General features: G+C 40.7%; 1 protein-coding gene across 1 annotated transcript in view; it reads left to right on the forward strand.

Annotated features, from left to right (window-relative positions):
* Positions 1-1,648: 1,648 nt before the first annotated feature.
* NISCH (nischarin) overlaps positions 1,649-20,331 on the forward strand; it is a 29,155-nt gene continuing 10,472 nt past the window's right edge. The window contains exons 1-12 of the mRNA XM_023935497.2: positions 1,649-1,872; positions 7,169-7,252; positions 7,984-8,166; positions 11,454-11,502; positions 13,123-13,286; positions 14,653-14,748; positions 16,281-16,376; positions 16,693-16,851; positions 18,104-18,172; positions 18,592-18,777; positions 18,976-19,104; positions 19,518-19,631. Of these exons, the coding sequence (XP_023791265.2) occupies positions 1,786-1,872; positions 7,169-7,252; positions 7,984-8,166; positions 11,454-11,502; positions 13,123-13,286; positions 14,653-14,748; positions 16,281-16,376; positions 16,693-16,851; positions 18,104-18,172; positions 18,592-18,777; positions 18,976-19,104; positions 19,518-19,631 (1,416 nt within the window). The 5' untranslated portion in view covers positions 1,649-1,785. The remainder of the gene's footprint in view (positions 1,873-7,168; positions 7,253-7,983; positions 8,167-11,453; positions 11,503-13,122; positions 13,287-14,652; positions 14,749-16,280; positions 16,377-16,692; positions 16,852-18,103; positions 18,173-18,591; positions 18,778-18,975; positions 19,105-19,517; positions 19,632-20,331) is intronic.

Raw genomic sequence — 20,331 nt, forward strand, 5'->3', positions numbered from 1 at the left:
CCCAGCCACATTGCTCCTGTCGTTTCCTCCTCTCTGAGAGCCAGGGCAGGGCTGTCACACCACGAGCCACTGTTGTGCCTGCAGGCAGGAGCTGCTTTAGGAGGAGGAGACAGGCACTGATCAAACCCGACAGCCACGCCAGGGCTGCAAATTGTTATTTAATTAAGGGGATGGGACATTCAGAGGAAGCTTAATTAAAATTGCTCTCCAAACCCAGTTATTATCTCATGGAGAGGCTGAGCTCAGCAGCAGTTCCTGATGCTGGGACAGCATTAGAAATTCCCTGTTGGGCTGCCTGTACTCTGTGTTTTGTCCTTGTACACATGATCCTTCGGCTGCATCCTGACCAAAGGAAAACATTTTTCAGTGAAAAAAACCCCAAAATGGGTTTTTTCCAGTTCTGCTTGCAAAGGTGTGTTTCCTTATCTGCCACCACAGTCCTGCTGGCGTCTGCAAGACACCAGCACTGCTCCTGCAGCTCCACACATCCAGCCAGGGCATTTGCACTTTTGTAATTAATGACACCAGAATGAGCTAACTGCATGCTCTCTTAAGTAGCATAAGGAAGATGCTGCTTTCATTTTGCTGGAAGTTACTTTTTAACAAAATCTCCTAGACTTGATGGTCCAAAACATAATCCCTCTGTAATATAGCACAGAGTATATTTCAAAGCCTTGATGGATGCTTGATGCATCCTTCTGCCAAAACATAATCTTTTTAGATAACCCCTCAATTTTAATACACTCAGGTACTCCAAAAGAAACTCATTATATCCTTTCTCCTGCAATTTTCTGTTCCTGGGGTGCACACTGTCAGAAAGGTTGCCACAGTATGAATCCCCCTCACGGCGACTCAGGTTCAGCTCAGGAGAAAAGGCTGAGGAGGTTTGCTTGCCATCTTTCAAATTCTCCGCTTCTGTTACAAATTCTTGACAAGATCCTTTAGTGTGCACAGGCTTGAAACACTTCCCCGTGCTCAGTGGGACGGTGAAAGTAAAGTCTGTGCTGTCAGTAAATCACCCCAAACAACACCCCGAGTTCACTCTGGGCTCATTGCTGAGGTCTGGCCCATCAGCCCAGCTCTTCAGCCCTGTTTTTGGGGTGGCACCAGGCAGCTCTGTCACACAATCACTGCCGTGGCACCTCACTCAGCCCGGCGTGACAGTGTCCCAGCCTCCAGCAGCCCTTGGTGGTCACAAGCAGGTACCAGGGGCTGCCAGCAGCTGGGGCAGTGTCACAACCACAGCGCTGGGATGGCCCTCAGCAGGTCTGCACTGCAGGGATTGCATCCCACTGGATTGGGCTGGATTGGGCTGGGTTGGATTCATTGGATTGTACTGGACTGCATTGCATTGCACTGTATTGAATTGGACAGCATTGGATTGCATTGGATTGGATTCTATTCCGTGGGATTCCATGGGATTGCATTGTATTGGATTCTATTTCATTGAATTCCATGGGTTTGCATTGCACCGCACTGCCCGACGCCTCCCGGGCACAGCGAGTGCGCATGCGCCTCCAGAGAGCCTAAGCCCCACCCCCGAGAGCAGCAAGTCCCGCCCCCCACACGGGCCCTGCCCCCGAACTGGCCCCGCCCCCGCACGAGCCCCGCCCCGGGTGCCCATAAAGCGGCGCGGGCGGGGCGCGCCGCACCCTGAGGGGGGTCGAGCCAAGATGGCGGCGGCGGCGGTGCGGGCCGGGCGGGCGGCGGGTGCGGGTGGCGGCGGCGGCCGCGGGGGAGCCGTGACGGCCTGAGCGGCTGCGCCCCGGCGCTTCTCCCGGCGACATGGAGGCGGCGGCGGGAGGCGAGGACGGCGAGGAGCCCCCGCGGGAGGCCCGAGTCCTGGGCTCCGAGCTGGTGGAGACATACACGGTACGGAGCGGGGAGGCCGTGCGGGACGTGCGGGCAGCGGGGATGTGGGCAGCGAGCCCTCCGCCTCAGCCTGCCGGGGGAGCGGGTGAGGCAGGGCTGCCTCCGGCAGCAGCGCCCGGCCGGAGCTGTGCCCACGCTGTGGAGGGAGCGAGACCTTTGGCACAAGTTTCCGAGGGGCTTCGGGGAAAGGAGCCGCGTGGGAGCCGGGCTCAGCCGGGAAAAGCGGCCCCGAGCTCCGCGTAGCACTGGTTCTTTGGGAGAGGCGGAGGCTCCGTGAGCAAATGTCATGTTCTTGCCCGTACGTATCTATGTGTATGTGCGTATGTTTATGGAAGATTGCTATCGAGTAAGCATAGCTTCCAAAGCTGGACTAAACAAAGCAGGAAATCTTTCCTTCGCATGGAAGTATCGTTAAAAACCCCTCTGATCTTATTTCCAGAGGAAATCGGATGACTTAGGATAGACCAGTTTTCTCTTACCTCACAAAAATGTCTTGAGCACACCACTCTCTAGTTATATAACTAAAAAAAAATGTTTTCTCCTTCTGCCTTATTTTCGTGTGATTTGAAAGACCTTTTTCTGCTAGAATGCACATGGATTACATTAGGCTTTCTGCTGTGGGAAAGAAAAGGAAAATGGGAGTAATGGTTTGGAAAGACAGTATTTGGAAAGTTGTTTGATGGATACAAGTAACACTTCACGATCCTGCCTCTGTAAAGGGAAAACAGAGCAACGGGAGAGTGGTTTCTGAGTTGTTAATAGGACAGAGCTTTACACAGCTGTGGCACATGAAGAGCTAACTCCTTCCCAGGTGGTGACCCTTGAAACAGGATTGTGGGAATGACTTTCAGGTGGTCATATTAACAGGCAAAAACATATGGAGCATTCAGTGAAGGAGTTTGCTACAAGCTTGAAATGAATTTTTGAGAGGCGCCTGAGCTCATTCTCTTAGTTGCATGATGTGTATTCTCAGAAATGGTACCACTGCTGTTGAGGTGTGACTGAGGGTGCGTTAGGATGTGGCTCATCCCTCAGTCAGCCGAGGGGCCCAGTGAGACCTGTGGCTTGGGGACTGGAAACTTCCGTGTCAGGTGTGAACCAAAACTCAGCAGTGCTGATGTTGAGAATTTCCATCAGTATTATGCAATACCAGTGAATGAGAAAATCAAGTGCATTCAGTTGAGAAAATATCAGTGTCATCTGCCCTCTTATCTCTCTAGAAGTTATGGTGCAGGAGGTGAAACAGGAGCTCCTCTGCTGCTTCAGCCTGCAGACAAGTGCTGTGGTAGGGCCACCCTTCGGTAATGCCATTAATGTTCTAGATAGACCTGGAGTTCAGGTGTGTAACTCTGCAGGTAGTGATCATCTGATTAGCTGATAGTTGAGGATAGCATTTTAAGCTGCTGCAGCTAAGCCCAGAGAAGCTTATTTTTTCAAGACTAGATTTCTTTCTTTAGTGGTTACGGAAGTACCATGCTACTTTAATGCCATTTTTCTTGGGAGCTTTAAAAATAGAGTGTATGAAAGACAAGGTCTGCCACTGATTCTCTTGCTGCATTTTTGAAGGCATGTTGGTACTAAGCTTGCCTGTGTATAAACCTGAAGCTGTTAGCAGGACTCCAAGGCTGCTGTCAGCTTTTATGAGAAAAGTCCATGCCATTAGAAATGTGGAAATAGATCTTTAAATGAAAGCAGAAGTTTTACAAAATTCATCACAGGGTGAAAAGTTTTTGAAAAAAACATCATGTGTTTAATGTTCATAATTAGTTGAGAGCTGCTCAAGGACATGACAGAGACCTGCACCAGATTGTTAAATGGTGTAAAAGTCAAATCTGGTAAAGGTAAGAAAGGAAGTACAGCTGTAGCAGCCTGCATCTTCATCTATTACCATGTGGTCAGGTGGCAGTTATCCTATTTGCATCCTTGTTTTTAAAAGAGTTTTTTTTCCAGTGGCATATGAGCTTCCTGGTGAACTCAGTATTTCAGAGTTCAGTCTCAGCAGAAGGGGCTGTAAAGACATCCATCTGACAGCTGTGATATTAGATCTTGTAGAATATACTAGGGAGGCCCACAGTTCTGTGTAACATTGAAGGTACTTTCAAAAACGTGGTTCTTGTTGGAGTTTTTAGCCTGAAAGGCAAGGTATGGGTAAATCCAGCAGGAAAAAATCCTGCACTGGTTGATATATTTTCTGTTTGGTTAGTAAGGTATGAGCCTTCTACAGCTTCTACAGGGTGTTTCTCCTGAGTGTGCTGGTCCAGCTGATGCTGACTGAAGACTGGTTTTGAATAGAAGGCCTCAAGGCTGTCAGTGCTTCGTTTGTTTCCTGCTATGCATTTGTTTGGCCTAAAATTGCCTTCCTGCTTTTCCTGTTTTTTGCAGCTGTTTTTAACATAAATACTAACTTCGGTGTTTAAGGAATATGCTTTTGCTTCCTTGAATGAGTGTAAATTGTCTGTCTACTTGATGAGGCAGGGAGGAGGAGATGTGGCTGCATCACTGCTCTGGAATTTGGGACCTGCTGGCTGTCGTCACACCTGTGTCCCAGGCTTCCTGTGGATCCTGTGGAGAGCTCTGTCATTTAAGTGTTGGGTTGTTGTTTTGGTTTTTTACAGTACTGAAGCATGTGCAGTGGGATGAGACACACTAGAAATGCAAGTTCTCCATGTTAAGCGAGGTGGGCAGGTTTTTGTACTGTGTCTAGGGAGTGAACAAAAAACAGTCTGGAATCGCTGTTCATTTTACAGCTGGTTTAAAAATGTTTAGTAGGTCTTTCATCCCTCAGTATTTAGGAAGATGAAGGGATGCTGTTTTGTGGTATGAGCTCTTAACTGAAAAGAGCTTGTAGTGGCTTGCTAGGAAGAAAAAAAATATACAGCACTGGAAATACACTAAACACTTTACAAAGTAGAACGTAACCAAAAGAACTGATTTATAGAAAGATGGACAAAACTTTCTATACAGAAGGGTTTGGTAAAGACAGGTGGAGGAGGAAATCCTGTGAAAGGAAAGGGTTTTGTGTTTTAGTTCAATAGAAATGCAGGATGGGTAAGGATGGGTGGGGATTTCACATGGTGTATTTATTTATGTCTGCAAGAAAGTGCAGTGTGAGGATGTCATCATTTGTCCTTGTATTCCTTTAGCACTTGGTGTGACAGGCAGCCCTTGGAGAACCTTAGCTTAAGCTGTCAGCCTTGTTGTATTAGTGCACTCAAAATTTGTTGATGATGAACTTAAGCTCCTAAAACAGTAAGATATCTAAGGGGATTTTTTGCTTTAAAATTATTTGTTTCTATATTAAGACAAGTCTTAATATGCACATCAGCATATTGCATTTATATGTTTATTCTTCAGGATAATGGTAGCTTGTGGATTGATGTGAAATCAGTTGCTGTCTGCATACTGATGCTGTTTGGGGGGTAAATATGTACTGCCTGCTCTGGCTGCCTTCTAGATGGGAAAAGCTGTAGTTCTTTAAAGACTTAACTTAAGGAATTGTATCAGTGCATGCAAACACTCACTTTAACAGGTGCTTTCCCAACCAGACTGTCCATTTCACTAAGTGCTGTGTTTCTAGAAGTGGTCAGTGCTTACCATTTCAGAAAAAGGATATTAAACCTTTATTACAAATTTACTCTGTGTTTTATGCAGAGAGGAGGGATTTCCTTGCTCACCTGGTGAGTTGTCAGTTGGGACATGTGAGGTTACTGAGTTTCCAGTGTCTAGTCTGAGGTTTCATGCCTTGTGTACTCAAAGTGCATTCCGTTTAGATGTGCTGCTTGCTCTGCCATAGTTTAGCACAGTCAGCTTTTCAAAAGAACTGGTATTTTTATGATGGCTTATAAATGTAGTACTTCTTTACTTCTAAGTTTAGTTTCTTTGAGTCTCTCCTTGTTTTCCTCAGGGTTATGAGGTGCTCTTGAATGCTGGTGTCAATCCTGTTCTGGTTTATCACTAGTGCACAATGATTAATCCTGATCTGCTCTTTCCCAACAGAACATGACAGAAGAGCAGATACAGGCCTTAATTGAGTCCATAATTCTGTGTGGGCATCCTTCTGTGTTTCCAGTGCTCATCCCAGCACTGATGTGTCATTCACTGTGTGCACTAGTCAGACATCTTGGTTTGCTTCTCTGTAGGGCTTGGGTTTTGTTCAGTGAGCCAGTGTCAAATGCTTACAAAAATAAAACTGCCATGAACTATAGTTCATCTTCTAAAATGCAGGTGGTATTCTATTTAATGTTTGACATTGTACTGCTGTGTACTTGCAGTAAGTGAAAACTGGTCTTTTATGTAACAGATTGAAACTGTTGATGCTTTTTGTTTTCTCAAGTGGGTTTAGCAACTAGATGTGTATCATCCTCATAGCAGCTATGAGTCAGCTCTGGGTGATCTGTGGTAGTAAGCAAGTTCTCAACTGTATTAAATGCTTTCAAGATTTGATTATAAGTTGTTTTCTCCAAAGATTATAGTTGAATTGGATAATCTAGTTTATTTAATTTGTTGTTTTCAAGTAGCTGTGGAACTGGTTTTGTAGAGCTTTGTTTATTTTCTGCTTGTGTTTTATCTTGCACCTTTAAAATGTCTTTGGGATGGCTTGTTTCTGGTATATCTAAAGGCAGGCTGAGTTTCCTGCAAAACCAGTACTGTTCAATCCAGAAAGTCACCTAGAATGAAAAGCTTTGGTACATTCATGGCTAAAAATACTTAGTTTTGTGTTAGGAGATGTTGAGCTGCTTTAGATAATTGTAGTGATTCTTTGGGCACAGTAACTCTTCAGGAAGATGTCTTGTGTGCTTTTTACCCTAAAAGGAATAAAATAGCATCCACCCAACCAAAGGGTTTGTTCAGTTTTCTCAAGGGTTAAGCTCCAGATTTCTGATTAACTGAAGTGACAGTAGGATGTCAAGTTCCTCTGCCCATTGTGGAACTTGGTAGGTGGGAGAAGGGAAGCTGCTGTCTCAGGCTTGTGGGTAGCTGCATATACCAACTTCAGTTTGCAGAAACTTTTAGAGAAAGAAGTAGCTTAGAGCCCTTGGTTGTTAACCTTTGGGTTTCAGGCCTTTGCTTTACACTGAGGCATCTGCATGTTCTTGTTGTGGAGCACCCTCGTGAGTGAGATCAGGAATCCCACAAAGCAAAGTCACCTGAGAGCTGGGGTTTGAGTTTCCTTAGGTCTGATTCTTGCAGAATATAGACCCACCTTACAGCGCTCCATCTACCAGCAGGTCTCACAGACAGCTTCTTTTTGAAGCAAATGTTTTGCAATATCCTTACTTGAATTTTGTCTTTTCAGGTGTACATTATTCAGGTCAGTGTTGGCAATCATCAGTGGACAGTCAAACATCGTTACAGTGATTTCCATGACCTGCATGAAAAGGTAAAGAATGTTAAAAACTGCCCTTGATCTCTTACAAAACAGTACAGTTCTTGTAGTTCTGTTTTACAAAATGGTTTATATAATTTCTCTCTTTGGTAAAGAGAGAGAAGATCTTTCAGATGCCATCTGAACTGCAGACTAAGTCCTTTTAGTGAGAACATTATTACTTGCCCCTGTTACACTCCCCCCTTGAACTGGGTGAGGTTGACCTGGACAACTTGAGCCTTGGGTGGAAGCTGCGTCAAGAGGGGACAGTTCCAGCTGGAGTCATTGAACTTTTTGCTAAGAAGGATGTTTATGATCAGCTGATTTGGTGACCAAAGTCTCATCAGGGTGGATGATAAAAATGTCCTTAAAAGTAGCATGGGACAGTTACCAACCAGTGCTGGTAAAAAAACAAATAAAAATCAGGAAAAGTCTACATTGTTCAAGAGTGTTCTGCTTTCTCAGAAATGCACTGGTTACATTGTTGCTTTATCACATTTGTTACATTCTGCCCTGGTGCTATGAGTGCTTCTTTGAGCAGACACTTACTAAACTCCGATCATTCCATGACAAAATGTTCTTTCTGAATATACCTAACACTTTGAAGGCAGTAGCTAAATTTACTGAAGTAATTTTATTTTTGGATCTTCCCAGGATCAGGCAACATGTACCTAATATGTTCCATTGCATCTTTTCTTTAAGTTCAGATGGCGTGTCAGGTATTAACTCTGGTCTTTGTCTTTTAGCTTGTTTCAGAGAAGAAAATAGATAAAAATCTGTTACCTCCAAAGAAGATCATTGGAAAAAATTCCAAAAGCCTTGTGGAGAAAAGACAAAAGGAACTGGAGATCTACCTGCAAACTCTGCTGCTCAAGTTCCCTGTTACTGCACCAAAAGTTTTGTCACACTTCTTACACTTTCATTTATATGTAAGTTATGTTTTCAGTGTTTGAATAGAGGCCTGAGTGTCTTTCCCTAGTTCTCTGACTTGGAGAGAATTCTGTGGAATCTTCATGGATTTGCTGAAATGGTTCATTTTCAACATTTTGCACACTATAACAAAGCATATTTTTTAGATTTTTGACACCACTTTTTATTGCAGTAGACACTGTGCTGGGAAGTAGTGTGGGCAGGGACTCTAAGAAGAGAAAATAAATGCTGGCAGGAGAGTTGGAAGCTGTGAATAAATGTGAGGCTGAATTGGTTAGGCTGAAGTCAAAAGTGCTGGCTCTCAAATGATCATTGCATAATGGATCCACAACCCCTACTTAGTGGCTAATGGTTGGAGCTGTGGTTCACACTGAAACAGTTTCCAGTAGCCCAAATGAAGAAAAATTATGCTTGTCTGTGGAAGCACAATGATGGAGTGGCCTTTGGAGAAATAGCTCCAGCAGACAGAATGTTACGGTAAAGGGTACTTGAAGCAAGAAGCAATTAGTTGATCTCATGTTCAGGTTGCAATTTGTTCATCTCTTGTGTGTAATTTGGCTTTTTTACAGCATCATGTTGTAAGGGGGTGAATGAATTTCATAAAGAGGAAAAAGCACTGGAGAACTGAATGGAAAGAAGAATCAGTAATCACTTTGGGGTGGGTTGTTTTGAGAAGGCCCTCCATGGTTTCATAGAAAAGCTTCAGAAATTGGTCACAAGTGATCCATTAGGTGTTAATTAAGTTTTAGCAACAAAGGAATGCCTGGTTTAGTGTCGAGATGAATAATGAGGGATAGGAATGAACATAATGATGCTGGTGAGACTTCAGAGTTTCTTAGATAAAAACAGTAGAAAGTTTATTCCACAGTGTTGCTATTGCCCTGCAGACTTGAGAGAGAAGCACAGATTTGTAACTATCAAGCCCTCTGAAATGGATTTGAGGTTTTAAATTTATTAAAAATGTCTGGCAATGTAGGGAAAATTCTGTTCAAATAGACCAAAATTCCAGTGATCACCAGCAAATTGCATCATTTTTCTGTTCTGTGCCTGCTCTCCCTTGTAAATGACATCTGTTTCATTAAAGTTTCAGTGTTGTAACTTCCACATGGTTTTTATGTAGGCAGTTCTTCCTATCCCCTGACTTATTTCTCAGAAGGACTATTTTTTCCTCTTGTAATGTAATCTTTTTTGCTTTTCCAGAGAGCTAGCAGTATGTGGATATGAATGCTTCCCTGTTTCTAAACTGCTGTTAGGTATTAAGAGCAAAGATGTTGCTTAATCTGCATTTCTTTGCTTTAGGGGGATCTGACTTAGTTGTAAACTCAATTGTTTTTTGCTTTGAACTTTAGAATACTTTCAAATATTTACCAAAAAAAGTGTTAATTATTCAAGAGAAAAGCTAAATATTTACCACAGTAATTCTACTGGAAAATATGACCTTTCTGCAGAACTTTGATCTTTTAAAATATCTTCATTACCAGACAACCCATGTACATGCTGAAGCCTTTATAGTCCCTGATATTGCCTCATTAATTCATGTAGGAAGGCTACAATATTTTTGTCCATTCTTCTTTTGTAGTATTTCCAGGAAGGATTATTTAATTTTATTTCCTAGATTGATAGAACAAAATGGAGTAGAAATACCAGCCATAATACATTAAACTCATTCTAAAGCCTTTAGTTGTTCATGGGTACAGCCTAGCAAAGAAAAACAGTTGCGTGTGGCAGCAATGTGGAACCTTATGGTCACTCTGACCTTGAAAAGGATTTCTGCAGTGATGTGGGGATGCTTATTTTGTTGCATGGTCTTTTTCATCGTAGAAAATTGGGTTTGTTAACTTACATATAGAAGGTTTTGCAGGAAAAGCATTGAGTACCCACAAACTGCTGTTCAGAGACACCTGCAAACAATGGACTTCTGTGGGTGTGATGCATTTAAGTAGTTATAGCTAAGACAGAAGTCTCTTGTAGATCTGACAGAGGAATAGAGTTCCTTTTTTTGCCTGCTAGTCACTGAACAGTCTAAGTCATAATCTTGTTCCAATTATAAACATAGAAAAAAATTTTGGCTCTGTGTCCCAGATGACAAAAGAGATACAGAGTAGAGTTTTCAATTAAGTCTGTGCTTGCCAGATGAGTGTAATTGGCTTATTCAAATGCGAATCAGATTTGTTTAATTTTGTTTGGAATACAGCTTTGAGCTTGTTGTTTTCAAAACTATGGCATGGAGGCTTTGTTCATCCTTAGTGAACGGGGTTTCAGTTTCACTGAGAATGTGATGTTCTAAAATCCTTGCCTCATCAAATGAGCTGAGCTGTCTGCTGCAGATGTCCTGTGGATGTATTCCCTTGTTATGAATCATGAAGTATTTGTCAGCAAAGTAAAGTCATGAAATATTCATGTGGTGATGATCCATAATATCTGTTTATACTTTGCAGTTGCCTTAAAATGAGATGTTTGTCTAGGGGAAGCTTCACCCTCACAAACAGTTTTATTTTGTTCTTTTTGTGGGCCTTTGAAAGGGACCTGTTGGAAGTGCTCAGAGCTATTTCTGGATTTGCACAGAACATTTGCTTTTTGTGGAGAGAGGTGTGCCCAGATGAGAAATACTGATCTTTGTGCACCTGCAGATTTAGAAAGTACAAATCCATTCACTGAGAGTTTTCAGCCTTTCATGCTGGAGTTGTCAGTGCCAGGAATAGAGGTTGAACACCTGGATGGGTCCAGGAGGGGGAAGAGGGATGATGAGAAAAGGAGGGGTTTGCATAGTAGAGTTGAAGCCCAGAAGACTACTTACTATTTGTATCACTTTTTTCTCTGTAGACCTGTTATTCTAAAGCTTTCTCAGTGTTAATGATATTCTGAGGAAATGTTGAGTGCTTGAGGCATTAGAATAGTCTTAATGTTAGAATTTGAAGAACACTACACTTGTAATATTTTCTTAAAAATAGAGCTGTCTTCTAAGTTGGGCTAATGTTGTTGCTGCCCCTTTTAAGTGTGTGCAGGATGGGATTATTTTAATGTAGTTCACTGTCTTTCATCTTGAAAGTGAAAATCATATGAAATTAAACTATTTCAACTTATTTTTATGAAGTATTTTCAAGTTACAAAGAAATCTGTGAAACAGTCACCTCTTATTTCAGTTTAAAAAAAAATCAGTCCTCTACCACAGCAAAAAAGGTTACTTTTTTTTGGATACTTTAGTACTTCACTAAAGGAACAAATTGAAAAATTGGAACCATAAGTATGTAAATAACACTTGATTGTAATGGTTTATTGTTTGCAGGAGATCAATGGGATCACTGCTGCTTTGGCTGAAGAGCTCTTTCACAAAGGTAAGGAATTTGCAGTATTTATCCAGGGAGGTTTTCCTCTATGTTTGTGCATTCACATACCTTTCATATTTTACCTCCAGACAATAGGGGGTCTGGTCTTCCATATCTGACTGATACTTTTTCTCCCCTTCTTTCTTTTTGTCTTTTTCTTGCTGCTTGCACTTTAATTCAAGCTGCATTTTGTGAGGAGCTGAAACAGCCTTGCAGCCACTGTCAGAAACAAGAAATTGATGAATTTATGTTTTGAAAAGGGCCTCCTAGTCTGTCCTTGAGGGATAGGATGTGGCAGGGGTGATCAGGAGCTTTTGTTAAGCCCTCTGTCTCAATGTGCTTTAGTGTAACCTGTCAGGAAGCTTGGTCTGTGTCAGCGAGTCCTGATAGTCTGTGTATTAAATGCAAGAGATTACTTTACCTATCTAAATATTATTTTTCCAGAATTCAGGAAACAGGAGACCTTCTGGTCAGTTAATTTGAGGGTGTGCTTTTCTGAGGCTGACAGATGAAAATGAAATGCTCTTACTGTAACTACAACAGCTCCAGCTGCTCCATGAACAGCAGGAGGCATGTGAAAGGATTAATCCCTGCTATTTTTGTTTTGAAGGACATGCAAGATGCTACTGTATAATTCCAGTTGGCTGAGGCATGGTAGGCATGATAGGTGAAGCATGTTTCAGCAATGCCATTTCAGATTCTTCTGACAGAAAATTATCTTTAGGTGAGGCCACCTCAGAGAGTCTGTTCAGTGAATTCTGGAATATCTTAAGGAAGCTTGTGAAGAAGTCTTTGCTGGTTTTCTAGTGCCTACAGTCTCACTGATATTAGAATTGTTGATGCGTCACTGACTGCTCTGTATTAGTGTAACCTCCCAGTAATGCATGTGCAGCTGGACTCTTGGACTTGCTCCCACTGAAGCTGAAGGGAATTTTACTCCTCAGAGCTTTTCTGAGAACTCTGCTTATCACAAAAGCTGATGCTTTCTTGTCCATGAAATCAAACTGGTGTCCCTAAAAGGAAGAAAGATATTTATTCCATGTGTGTGTTCCAGCTGCTGTAGCCTACATTGAGTTTACGGTGCCTTCAGAAAGGCTTTTATACAATGCTTCCTGCTGTTCCTACTGTTAAATTGGATTGTAAAATTATAATTACATAAGGCATTTTCTGTTCTGGGTATTTGCTTTGGTACTAGTGTGCAAAAAATCCCCATACTTTCCAAAAAACACATTTACTACAGTTCTGCATTTAGGCAGCATAGCAAAAGATCTTAGGTCTGTATTTTAGATAGCAGGTATTGTATTTTCTTAATAGAAAAACCTAACTGCTATCAACTTAGAGATATCTCAGAGAAAGTTTTTTAACTCTTATAATATGCAAAGGAACTTTGATTCCAGTTAAGATTGAGGGAAATTTGCCATTAGTTGCATTAGGAACATTGGGCCTGTATGACGAGTGCCCACTTGAATACCTGAATTATTTTGGTGTTAAACAAAAATTATTTTGCTACCTCAATTTTCATCTTAGAGTATAAATGACAAACATGTATCATTACATTTTCCATGTACCATTTATCCCTGTGGAACCCTTGCAGCATTATGTTTGATCCTAAGCTACTCTGTTTTTCAGGAGAGCAGCTCTTAATGGCTGGAGAAGTCTTCACCATCAGGCCCTTGCAGTTGTACGCTGTCACTCAGCAGCTGCTGCAGGGCAAACCTACCTGTGCTAATGGAGATGCCAAAACAGATCTAGGGCATATTCTGGATTTTACTTGTAGACTCAAGTATCTGAAGGTGAGCTCAGTGTTAAATGGGTGTTTATGCTGCCAACCTTCTATCCATGTTGTCCTCCAGCCAAGGTGTTTGCTGTGTGATGTGCTCTTTGCAGCAGTGTCCTCTGTATAGATGCAGCCATGGAATCTTGCTGGGTGCCAGTAGGGATGGGTAAAGAAATAAATGTTGAACTCTTCAATCTTGCTCTCTTTGCAGGCACTATGGGTAGGCCAGTGTATATGAATACCTGTGCATATGTGCATCTATATAAATGTTGCTCTCTTTCTCACTGTCTGACTGCATCTGGAAATTAAAAATAAAACCCTAAAAAGAACCTCAGTTTCGTAGATGGCCCTGAATTTCTAGCTAAAATGCCACTTCAGAATAAATGTAAAATGGCCTCAGAACAGATAGTTTTTGTCAGGAGACAATTTGACCTTTTTTCTTTCCTACCGAATAAGTGAATTAGACTTTTCCTGAGTAATTTCAACACTACTTGCTCTGACTCAAAAACTCATTTTAGCCCCTTTATATCATGAACGAACACACTTTTAACTGTCGTGTGTTCAAAGCTGAAATCAAATGGTGGATCAGGGGAAGCAAAACCACAGCTGTGCTGCTGTTCCTGGGGCTTCTCAGTTGCCTTTGTCATCCTTTGTATAGAATCCTCTAAAGGGAGGATTTTCTGGCTGGAGAAGAGCTTATTGTTTAGAAAAATCACCATCTGAAGAATTTCTGGCTCTTCTGAATGCTTGTGAGTGGGCACAGTCAAAGCTTGTATGATACATAAAACCAGAGAAAACCTTTAAAGTTTTCTCTCCAGATTCTATTCACAGCAAACATAAATGAAACCACCTCCTTTTTATGCTGCTGACATGCTCTGAGGCCAGATTCCTATGGCCATATGGAAATACCAGATACATTTTTATTGATACGTATCAGTGTAATGCTTGTTTTCTTCAAACCCATCTTTCAATGGCTTGAACTTCATCCCTTGTACTGGAATTGAAAACTGTGCTGACTTGAAGGGCTCACAGGTTTCAATAAAATTGTTTTCAGTGAATGTAACTGATTTTCAGCTGAGAATGGAGCCTTGGTCAGCCTTACCTGTTGGTATTGCTTTTTGCATGCCCCATGTGCTACAGAATGCAAGCACAAGGTGGCACTTCAAGTTCGGTAGACTTAGCTGGAGTAACTAGTATCTGTTTTCCTGAAGAGTTAGCCTGCAAGTGTCATGAATCATTCCATAGTTGAAAAATTGGTTGGAACTTTGACTGTCTTTCCAAGCCACTTGGAAATGTCCTTGGGCCATTGCCTGTATAGAACTGGAATGTGAACAAGTTGGATTGTGTGCACTAACTCAGTTCTTTAATGTCTTAAATGCCAGGTCACTGGAACAGGGGGACCTTTTGGGACCAGTAACATTCAGGAGCATCTCTTGCCTTTTGATCTGTCTATTTTCAAGTCACTTCATCAAATAGAGGTAGGGCTGAGATACTGCTCATAAATTCATAGGTGCTCTGCAAATGCCAGGCCTGCTGCATATATCTCAGAACTGGTGATTCTCTGCTTTGATTTGCTGCTGGAATTGGGGAATACAGAGTTTAGGATGACTGTTTCATTTATGAAACAATGTTTTTTCACAAGTTTTGGAAATAAGGACGCACTATTTAAATTAGAAGAGCTTGCACTATGTGGTTTTCAAGAAAAAATTATTTCCAGTGTTCACACAAAACCTATACCTGAGTGCCTTTCCACTGCCTTAAAGAACTAATAAGTGGTTATAGTAGAATCCCGTATTACAAAGTTCTTTTTATTTGGGAAAAAAAGTACATCAAGTATTTGCAGAAATGTTCTGGCATTAAATTTGTTTGTGAAAGTGCACTTTTGGGTGTAGAGCTGCTTGCTTGATAATTTGCAGATTTTTTTTCATTGCTCTTTCTTGTCCACTTCAAATCTTTCCAGAGAGAGAGAATATCCAGTTTTGTCATGCAGTCTGTAGTCTGTGCACTTTTGCTGGATGCTGTACTTTTTCTAGTACATGAATGCTATTGTCTCATTGATCTGAGACAGTTGGTAGTTGAGAACTGAAGTGTATTTCTGAAGCCAGTGATTTATTGTCATTCTCGTGTGGGAAAGAAACTACAATGGGCTGCAGAGTGAGAGACTCAAACACAGCAGAGAGGCTATTGCAGAATTGTATTAATTTTCCCCTTTTCTGTGAGCATGAATGTAGGGGAAGAAGATTCTAGATCTTGAAGTGTGTTGAAATTGTACGTTCATGAAAGGTTTTGGATTGACTGGTACGAGATGAACACTTTCATCCCAAATAAACACTGTCCAAAAATGAACAGCGGTCATCTGGGAAGAATTTTTTCAGGAATGGGAAGAGCTCTGTCAGTTCAGTGTGGTTTCCTTGATACACCAGCAAATGTGCCAATTCTTATGGTTACACAACATGTTTGACTGTCTGCAGAGAAGGACGTGGACAGAAGGTGTAGCAGATTTTCAGTAATGTTTCAAATTGAGCTACAAAAAGAGACTTTGTCATCTTAAACTTAGTGGTAATTAGCTGACTACAAAGTTATATTGTTAGATTAGTATCCTCACTTTCCAGGTATTCTTTTTCTTATGATGAAAAGGATATCTGATCCCCAAATGAATGTCTGCAGGTAGAGTCATAGCTTGAGATACCTCTCTTTTTGGTAACAGTAAAATGCTGTGACCTGTTAAATCACCTGGGTAGTTTCACCTTGAATACATGGGACAGGTGGAAATTCAGTGGAGAAATTTTGTTTAAATATATGTTTGAATTTCACTTTTCTGTAGTTATGTTTCTAATTTCTTGCTTTAGCAAGTGTCAGTATTTCTGACCCGATAATCTCACGACATTTTAAGGGAGTGCTGTAACTACTTTGCAGATTGCTGTAGAATCTGCTGTTTTAGCTGCCTTTTTTGTGTCTCATTTGTCTGTCTTAACATTTCTGACTTTGTAATGTGATTTTTTTTAAATAGATCAGTCATTGTGGGGGAAAGCTTATCAAAGGGCTGACTTCATCCAAACATGCTCTGGCCACACTGAGTGTTCGATTTTCAGCAACATCAATGAAGGTAAGAGCAAGTTCCTACTTCTGGAAAACACAGGCAAAACCAACATGCACAATGGGGAAATATCCATCTGGAGCCCATGGAGTGTTCTGAACCTGCCTACTGCAGGTTCTGTTTTTAAAACCATGGAACTCTAAGGATTTTCTAACCTTACAGAATCTTAACTTTCAGTGATGGAAGTTTTTGGATGTGTCCCTTCACAGGGATACTTTCGATGCTTGCTTACATGAGATTGTTGGGATAGTTTCCAAAACCATTAGCTTTCCCTGAATATTGAATATTCCCTGAAGACAAATATTGTGGTCCTTCTCTTAAATAGGAAATCCTGGTGCCCGAGGCCTCTGAGTTTGATCAGTGGGAGCCAGAGGATGCACTGGACAATTCAAATTGTCCAGTGACGGCAATTATCCCAACCTGGAGAACTTTAACAACGTTGGATATGAGTCACAATAGCATCTCTGAAATTGATGATTCAGTGGTAAGAAATATTATTTTTAATTTGTGGAAAAAAGTGTAGCTTATCTGTGGCACATTATACACAGCAAGGATTTTGAATTTGCTCTACTGCTTTTTCTGGAGAATTTTCAGTTGCACTTTATATTGGTTAACTACCCAAGTTAGTGCTTAGGACATTTGTTCTATAAGAACTTTATTTCCTTTGCTAAAGGAGAACAGTTTTGCCATTTTGTGTTCTGTAGGCAACATTTCCATGAATTCTCACTTTTTGAAAGATGCTTTTATTGTTTGCCTTGGCCATAGGGGCCATTTAGAATTTTATTTTTAAAAGAAAAAACACCTCATAGCTCAACTTTGGAGTTGTTATCAAGGCTGAAGCTTCCTGCATATTTAAAAATCTGTGACTTGCTGGCAGCTTTCTTGACATCAAAACAATATGAAAAGCATGAAAACAAAATTTGGAGTATTTTGCCAGTACAGAACATAAAACATAGTATTATGTTTTGTTAATCAGATATTAAGAAAAAAAATAACATTCATCACAAAAACATGGTAAAATATGAACACAGTTTTTTACTTGAGCTACTCTTGTTAAGCAGGAAATAGTTACATGTGTAGCTCAACCAGACATCATATACTTGGGGCATAATTATCTTGTTCATGATTTTTTGTGGTGTGGATTTAAGATACTTCAGATCTGTGTGCAGGTCTTAACTATAGGGCAAATCAATGCTGAGTTTACAGCCAAAATAAAGCAGATGCAAAACACTGATGTCAGTATTCAGCATCAAGTTCAAGGTTTGAGATCTCCAAAAGTAAAAGGATTTCTGAGTTAAAATGCATTTTCTACAAGTTTGTGTGACCCTTAGTCCTTGGCTGATGTAATCAGTAATCGACTTCTTGTGGATTTTGGTAGTACTGTCTTTATCTAGGTGTGTATGTAGCATAAATCCCCTGGTTTATCTGTCTGGTAAGACCAAAGCAGCATTAGTGAGTTTGATCCATAGTTAGTGGGGATAAAGTAGAATAAATAATTTATCTTCCGTAAGAAACCAGGTTTCAGATTAAAGCTTAACGGTGCCCCTCAGAGTAACCTGGTTTTCTTAAGAGCAGGAGTCACCTCTTTTTGGCACCAAGTCACACAGAATGTTTTCTTAATGCCAGAAGCTGGAAAGAGACTCTGTTGCTTGTGTTGGTCAGGAGATAGTGAAGGAGCTGTGGCCTGACTTAAAACTAAAGTGCATTTAACACATTTATTATTTTTCCCCTTCTAGAAATTAATTCCAAAGATTGAGTTCCTGGATTTGAGTCACAATGGGGTGTCTCTGGTAGAAAATTTACAGGTGAGTGATGCATTTAAAGGTGACTTTTTACCCAACTGTCTGAGACCTTAGAACACAGAGCTTCATGCTTCAGAATTTTGTTGCTCTCTTCATGGAGAATAGTTTATGCCCAAATAGCTGCTTCTTTGTAACATCAAGTACTCTTTTAATGATACATTTCTTAACTGTTCCTGGATATTTTAATTTCTTTGCAAATATTGACATATGACATTTTGTTCTTAACTAAATTTATTCACTGCCAGCTGTATGCATGGTGAATGCATAGTGAAAATGCAGGGGAGGAAATTTCTTTTCTACAAGCTTTAGCCTTTGTAATGAACAATTTCATGTCATGCCTTTCATGCTATGAGCCAGCCATAAGATAGCATCTTTGTTCAGTTTTAATTGATGTATGACATGAATGTTTTGTGCTGTTGTAGCATCTGTACAACCTTGTTCACCTGGACTTATCCTACAACAAACTTACATCACTAGAAGGTGTTCACACAAAACTGGGAAACATCAAAACTCTGAATTTAGCAGGAAATCAGCTGGAAAGACTGTGTGGTCTTAACAAACTGTACTCATTAGTCAACTTGGATCTGAGCAACAACAAAATAGAACAGGTAACTTAACTTTTGGTGTCAAAATGTGTTAGATCACAAGCCATTTATTTTAGTGGATCAAAATGCAAATAAATAAAAGTGACTGTAGTGATTTTTCCTGGTTGTTGTATGTATGTAATCTATGCAAGAAATGCTCAGTCTGTGTGCTCATTTTCATTTTGCCAGTCTGTAGTCATGCTTTTATTGAAATACTTTCAGATTGATGAAGTGAAAAATATCGGCAACCTCCCATGCTTAGAAAAGGTGATGTTATCCAGCAACCCCCTGAGCATCATCCCTGATTACCGGACCAAAGTACTCGCTCAGTTTGGAGACAGGGCCTCTGAGGTGAGCCCCAGTGCTGCTCTTCTAATCCTCTTTTCAGCCTAGTGAGGAAAGTGGTGCAAAGGTTCTAAAAACCTGAAGAGTTTTTAGTGTGCATCGGAGAAGGTGTTTGAAGAATGTAACCTTATTAATGTTACACAGCTGTGCTCTTGGATGTAAATGACATGTTACCCTGCCCTCCTTGGGTAACAGTCTGTTTACATTGAAACATTGTTGTGCTGGAACAGTGTTAAACTTAACAAATTTTCCATTAAATTAATGTTACCTCAAGGTCTAATGTGGTAATTGTTTCTGTGTAATGGTTACAAAGATGTACATAGTTTGTATTAAGTTGTTGTAATTTTTGATTATTTCATTAAGAAAAATTGCAGAATGCTTCGTTTTCAATACTTTTAGACGTCTTGTTTTTTTTTTAGGTTTGTTTGGATAACATTGTTACCACAGAAAAGGAACTAGACACGGTGGAAGTGCTAAAAGCTATTCAAAAAGCAAAGGAGGTGAAATACAAACTCAGCAATTCTGATAAAAAGGTGAGTCTGGTGCTGTGAGAGAAATAGTATGTGCAGCATACAAAAGCTTACAAAATTACTATCTAGATATAAGCAGAATGCACTAAATTTTCCTTAGCATTGAAGTTTTCATGCTTTGTATTTTAGTGTGGTATAAACTTTTAATGTTGCCTCTTTTGCCTATTTAGTTTTCGTTGCAGTTTTGGTAGTTATCTGACCTTCCTTTTTTGGGCTGGCTTGGGAGAGAGGAAGTGGGAGGAAAAGATAGAATGATTTAATGGTGCACACATGAATTCACAGTCGACCTTAACAGCCATATTTTGTATCTTATACAAGTATTGCAGAGCTCTGATTTTACTGCTTGCGTTGCAGAGTACTGAAATCACTTCCCCAAACTTTCATCCTGTGGGTATTCAGCAGTGGGAGAGAATCAGAAATCTGAATTCTCCTTGCCTTCCCACATACCTGGCTGTGTGCTGTGTAGTTGGTTATTCTTGGTTTGGAAATCAACTTAGGAACAGAAGAGGTTCTGTCTTTGCAATGTAGAAATCCTATTTTCATTCTTTTGACTTGTGAAACTGGCAATTCTGTTAATACAGTGATTAGTTAGTGATCAGAGTGACTTCTCTAAAAGAATTCTTAGTGGAATTTCACCTAGTGTGAAAATGGAGACTTAGAGGAGGTGACCACCCCCACAAAAAAAAAAAAAAAAGCTGGCACT

The sequence above is a fragment of the Cyanistes caeruleus genome, chromosome 11 (assembly GCF_971803275.1).
Source record: "Cyanistes caeruleus chromosome 11, bCyaCae1.hap1.1, whole genome shotgun sequence".
Taxonomy (NCBI): domain Eukaryota; kingdom Metazoa; phylum Chordata; class Aves; order Passeriformes; family Paridae; genus Cyanistes; species Cyanistes caeruleus.